Source organism: Chrysoperla carnea, chromosome 1 (assembly GCF_905475395.1).
Source record: "Chrysoperla carnea chromosome 1, inChrCarn1.1, whole genome shotgun sequence".
In the NCBI taxonomy this organism is placed as follows: domain Eukaryota; kingdom Metazoa; phylum Arthropoda; class Insecta; order Neuroptera; family Chrysopidae; genus Chrysoperla; species Chrysoperla carnea.
Genome location: NC_058337.1, coordinates 122,047,263 through 122,053,552, shown reverse-complemented (window position 1 = coordinate 122,053,552; position 6,290 = coordinate 122,047,263). Strand labels below are relative to the sequence as shown.

At 30.6% G+C, this 6,290-nt stretch overlaps 1 protein-coding gene across 1 annotated transcript; it reads left to right on the top strand.

The window, feature by feature from the left end:
• The first annotated feature begins 440 nt into the window (after positions 1 to 440).
• Positions 441 to 963, top strand: LOC123305251 (60S acidic ribosomal protein P1-like). The gene has a single exon (XM_044886915.1). The coding sequence runs from the start codon at positions 562 to 564 to the stop codon at positions 901 to 903; it is 342 nt and encodes a 113-aa protein (XP_044742850.1). The 5' UTR covers positions 441 to 561; the 3' UTR covers positions 904 to 963.
• Positions 964 to 6,290: the final 5,327 nt, after the last annotated feature.

Here is a 6,290-nt window from a genome sequence, read left to right as displayed (position 1 = left end):
ATATGTAATATAGAATTTTTCAAAGAATACCAAGTATGTAAGAATAATAGTGTTATAAACAGAAACTTCCATTGCTATATTTTGAAAAGTAACTTTTAAAATCACATAAATTTCAATTCCTTGGTACTACACTCTCCTCGATACTAAACCTATATCCATTATATAAATATGATTATTGTAATAGAACTTATGTCTCGTATAAAATAGTTTTCATTCTTGCTGCCATGAATATTATGGTGAATATACAAAGTATTCATAATTTATTTATGTTTTTATGGGATTTTCAAATTTATATATACTCAAAAAATGCATGAATTACATACAGTACTATATGTAATTCGTGCATTTTTTGTGACACTGAAGGTGCATTTTTCGTGAACAAAATTTGAAAGCTAAATTAAAATTGATTAAAAAACGCAGAAGTTATAAGAATTCGTTTTCTTCGTTCTCATCGCTTGTTTGAGTTAAGACGTGTGCTTGTTCTCAACAGAGCTAAGGCCTAAAGGCGACTTGCACCAAAAGCATTTAAGTTAAAAAGATAACAAATAAATAAAAATAATAATGGCTTCAAAAGCCGAATTAGCTTGTGTTTATTCTGCGTTAATTTTGGTTGATGACGATGTTGCCGTAACCGGTGAAAAAATCCAAACAATCTTAAAAGCAGCCAATGTTGATGTAGAACCATACTGGCCAGGTTTATTCGCCGAGGCATTAGAAGGAATCAATGTTAAAGATTTAATCACAAGCTTGGGCTCTGGTGTTGGAGCTGCACCAGCTGCAGGCGGTGCTGCTGCTGCCCCTGCCACAGGCGCTGCTCCAGATGCTGCTGCCAAGGAAGAAAAGAAAAAGGAACCAGAACCCGAGGAATCTGACGATGATATGGGTCTTGGACTTTTTGATTAAATTCCATAATTGTTATGTTTTTTTATATTTATGCAGTTTAATGCATATTAAAAAATAAATAAAAACAGCAATAAGAATTCAAAGATTGTTACACTTCTCTTTCAGGCAAAACAGAGGTTTACATGTAATCTCTATGGTGATACCGTACAATGACGTCAATTTCTACATCTCCCTCTTTGTTTAATTAGGAGTTTTAAACGTTCATATCTTGCAAACTTCTATAGATTTTCAAAAACGAATTTAATTTTTCTATCACCGTTCAATGAGAATCCTTCTCCTGAAGTGATAATAAAATTGCATCCTCATAATCTGACAAGGCTTTTAATTGTAACGTTTATTCAAGTAATCCCGTTTTTGATACTCTTTACGAACACTTGTTACATATATCATTATTGGTTAGCCATTCTTTCTGTTGAGTGGTACGGTACCATGTCAAGAGCTAACTATATATATTCCATTCGTCTGTCTATTCTCGTATCGCACACTCGTTTACAAAAAAAAAAAAAAAAAAAGATTTCCCAGTAGAATTGAGAATGTATGTCTTTTCATTTAATATAACCATCCACTGTAGAATTCACTTATACGCTAATAATATATTATCAGGTATTATCAGGGTCGTGATATAAATGATACGGTCTTTGAAATTGTTTTTAAATATAATACATATATATATGAATCTGTGTGTACACGCCTTTGGAGACAACAAATTGTTGAAAAGTAGGTAGTAACCACAGAATATCGACCAAAAAAATTCGTTGAAGGTTCGACTTTAAGAAAATTTCAGACTCAATGTTCTTGCAGAGGATAGTTCGTCAAGAAGTTTCGAGGTCAAGCTGAAAGCATGGCGAAAATTTTTGATAATTCATCTAAGTATTTAATACTCTTTAGTCAATTCTCTTTAAAATTACTAGAAATGAATTATTAAAAACAGTCTTCGTTTAACACGCGTTTGATGACAAATTACATTAATATCGGTCAAAGAATAGGGAATAATCCTGATATCGAATTGGTCATATTACCCATAGAAATGTAAAACTAGACTTGATACCATGACAAGATTTGAAAGTGAAATTAAAATTGATTAAAAAACGAAGAATTTATAAGCAGTCACAGATTGCATTCAAAAATTTCCCATCTTCTTTTAGCAAAACAAAGTTGTATATGAAATCTCCATGGCGACACCCACGTAAGACGTCGCTAGTGGATATCTTCCTCTTTGTTTACCTAGAAATTTAAAACGTTCGTATATTGCATACTAGTAAAGATTTTTAAAAACCAACTTCACTTTTCTATTCGTGAATTGAGAATTGTTCATGTGAATAGATAAAAAAAAATTAGTGCGATCCCCCTACTCGTTGAAGACCAGATCAGAGGCATCTGATCCCCTAGATAGATAAATGGTTTCCTTTTTCCACAAGATTAAAAATCTTAAGGGAATTTTTGTCCTATTTAGCTTTCATCTTCACTCTGGCTAAAAGATTTAAATTTTTGTCTTACGACCTTTTTTCGGATGAAATGGTATTTATTTGATTGTATGTAATCCTTACATAGGTTTAATAAATTTACCTCAAAAATATTTTATATATAAAAAAAATGAATTTCCCATACGTGTGTAAACCAGGCACTATCTTACCGTCACTTATATCTTAACCTTTTTATTTGATAATATTTAACATATTTATAAATAAAAATTTGTGTTTTTTATTACTAGTACAACAAGGTTTTCCATTGTTTCCGTATTTTTGCCATGTTCTATTGTAGACTTTACACAAATAATTGACGAGCACATTTTGACCCTCACTAATATCTGAGTGTTGTATTTGGTCAATGCCCGGTGGTTTGTAATTTCGCAGATTCTCAACTGCCTACTCCATTTCTGTGGTCAATATTGTAGGTTGGATTTGTGAACCTGGAATTGTAGTCACTGAATTTTCCTGGTAGTAGTGGGCCTCAAATAAACGGTGAATTATTAAACTGCTGACCTAATATTTCAAAAATGAACGGACTAAAATAAACAAAAATCAAGAAACTAGTCCTATTTTTTAAATGATAAATAGGTACATACTTGAAACTTCGTGAGTGGCTTCTTTTGATGAGTCTACCAAACATTCCCCTAAGATTTTTTTCGAAAAGACTGCGTTTTCAAATGAGCATGATGACGTCATATTTGAGTTATCGTTCTGAAAAAACATAGCAGGGAATTTTTCGAACACTATGATCACTTTATAGCATTAAAATTATGCAATAAAATATTTGGCCGACAAAAATACTGCATCGGTGAGCTTGTATACAACCTCAAACATGCCTTGCTAAAGCTTTTTTTTTTGAATACGGACATTTTTTTTCACAATTATTAATGTTATCAAGTGGTCATATTGTCCGACAAATTCTCTGCTGCGTTTTTTCAAAACGATAACTCAAATATGACGTCATTATGCTCATTTGAAAACGCAGCCTTTTCGAAAAAAAATTGTACAGAAAAGTTTGGTAGACTCGTCAAAAAGAAGTTACTCTCGAAGTTTCGAGTATATGTTTTTCATTTAGAAAAAACCATGGTGGTCCACGGTCTAAACATCTCGCGTCCATTTAAAAAAATATATATATATATAACTCTAAGGTCCCCTTGTCTAATTTACTTTCTACCATACAAAACACAATACAAACCATACACACAAGAGGATGTTTGAATACTCTAAAATGTATATAGCAAATAGAATAAAAAACTTTCTCTGTCGATAAAATTCAAGAATTTCATCGTACTGAGTGAACGTATATATTCTCAATACAGCAACATATCACCAATAACAAACCTACTTTCGCATAATAAAAATATTGAAAAATACCTTTTTTTCCCTTCTATCTGATAAAAAATACCTACGTCGACTTAAGATTCCAAAGTTATTACCAACATGTACAAGGTTGGGTATAGAGAAGTGTTCGATTTTGAAAACGATGTTAAAAGAAATCCCACCAACTTTTCCAAATTATTTTTTTTCCACCTTAAACTACATAAAAATGCATTTAAGATATATCTCGAGCTCTAGTTTCGCCTTCTATGAGTAAATTATATGAAAATATCTGAAATCTTAGTCGGTAATGTAAGGAAAAAGAAATGCTTATATATAGACACATTTGTATGAATTTGTGGGTAAAACTAGTTATGAACATGTGATAAATACTTTATTGAGTGTTTTGAAAATGGTCATAAATTGAATATGAATTGAAATGGTGATAAATACTTTATTGAAACTCCAGAACCCAAAAAGGAGTGTTATAAGTTTGACCACTATGTGTGTGTATATCTGTCTGTCTATTTGTGGAATCGTAGCGCCTAAACGGATAAACCGATTTTGATTTTTTTATTTCCTTTGGAAAATAGTTTAATGAAAAGTGTCCTCAGCTATGTTTCAAGTGCGAGTTTAGGCTTCCACACCCAGAACAACTAGAAAATAGGCGATGATCTTCAAAATCGGTTCAGTTTGGAGCAGGCTCTAAGGATAAAGGTAATTTAATGAAGATTGTTCTTAGATACATTTCAAGTACGAGTTTAGGGTTCGGTACCCAAAAAATTTGTCAGCAGTTTTTTAAATTTTGTAAATTTCACTTGTTTATTCTTATTTATTAAAAATAATACAAGCACTGATATTCAATACTATCTACATAGAGTATTTCAACAATTAACTCAATCAAGTGTACATTTTCACTTGTTTTAAATACTTTTTAAGTACCCTTTTTTTAAGGTGGTAAAAAGATAATTTGCAAAAATTTTTAGAATTTCTTTTTAAAGCGTTTTCAAAATCGTTTATTTCTCTACCCACCCAGTATTTATATATACATATGATATATATCACTGCGGTTTTTGATTCATTCGTAACATTTTTCGCACGATGTATAGTAAAAAAAAAATATAATTTTTTATCTATCAAAAAATATCTAAAATCCCTTCGAACATAAGTACGCATTGAAAATAAAAATTCTTTCGGCAAGTTTGGTTTGATTGATTTGTTTTCGAAATCAAAATATCATATTTTTCTATGTCATTACTTTTAGTATACTACTAAAACTCATCTTATGGTTTATCTCAATGTCTAGAAAGTTTGTTTTCTCGACATTGAAATAACTTTAGATAATTCGTACCAATAAATTACTCATACCATTCAAAATGATAAACTAACGATGTAGTGTACCAAACTTAACTTGCAGATGGAAAGTATATTTTCTGATTTTGGAAAATAATGTAATGATGTATTTTTTATGTTTGTACACCAAAATTTTTTTTTATATCGAGTTTACCCGCCAGCACTCACGTCAATCGTTCGATAATCTTAAGTCGCGTGATGAGAGATTTACTCACGCGTCCTGCACATGCGTTCAGTTACTTTTTAACTATGTTAATCATAACCTCTACATAATTTTATAAACATTTTTTTATTTTTGAATGAACTAGCTAATTAAAAATGGTTTGATTACGTGATTATTGAATGATGATGTAGAATGCAAATATTAGAGCAGAGAAATTATCTAAATATTTTATTTATTATTGCTTGCACCTTTACTCTTGTGATGAGAGAAATTCTCAAAATTTCTGAAGGATTTGAAAAAAAAAAAAAATTTTAAAAGCTGTAGATAGATTGAAAAAATCAGAAAAATCCATAATTTTTTCAACTCAATGAATTTTTGTTTTTAATGTTAGTCAACATTAACTAATTTATTTATTATTTATGTTTTGTTCACTAGATTTTGTATACAATTGTAAACGTTAAAGCATTTCGGTTATGATTGATGATTATTTATGATACAATGACATATACTATAATGACAAATAACTGGTCGAGTAATCTTTATTTAATAGAATTGAAAAAAAAAAAACAATCGCATCAGAACTTGAACCCGGGACTCTTGGATTCATGCCAAGCACCTTTTCCAGTTCGACGGGTCTAGATATAGAGTGTAACAAGTGATTTAATTTTTTAGTTTTGTTTGTTTTTCAACATTAACTCAGTTATTTATTATTTATGTTTTGTTTACTAGCTCTGTATACAAATGAAACGTCAAAGCCTTTCGGTTAAAATTGATATTTATTTCTGATACAATGGCGTAAACTATAAAGACAAACAATTAGTCTTAACTAAAGAGAATTGAAAAAAAAACTGACATCAGAGCTCGAATATGGACCTCTGGACTTCATGACAAGCGCCTTATCCAGTTTGGCTATAGGGGTCTAGATACAGAACTTTTTCAATAAATCGAACTTTTTATCTTTGGTTTTTTGTCAACATTAACTCATCTGTTCCGTATATTTTGTTATACAAATGAAAGCTGAATATTTGTAACATATTTATTCTATTAACAAGAGTGATACCCACGCGCTTCGCTGGGTTTAAAAG

Bases quoted from the DNA above. Each gene is read 5' to 3' on its own strand.
- LOC123305251 (XM_044886915.1), top strand. From the start codon at position 562: ATGGCTTCAAAAGCCGAATTAGCTTGTGTTTATTCTGCGTTAATTTTG.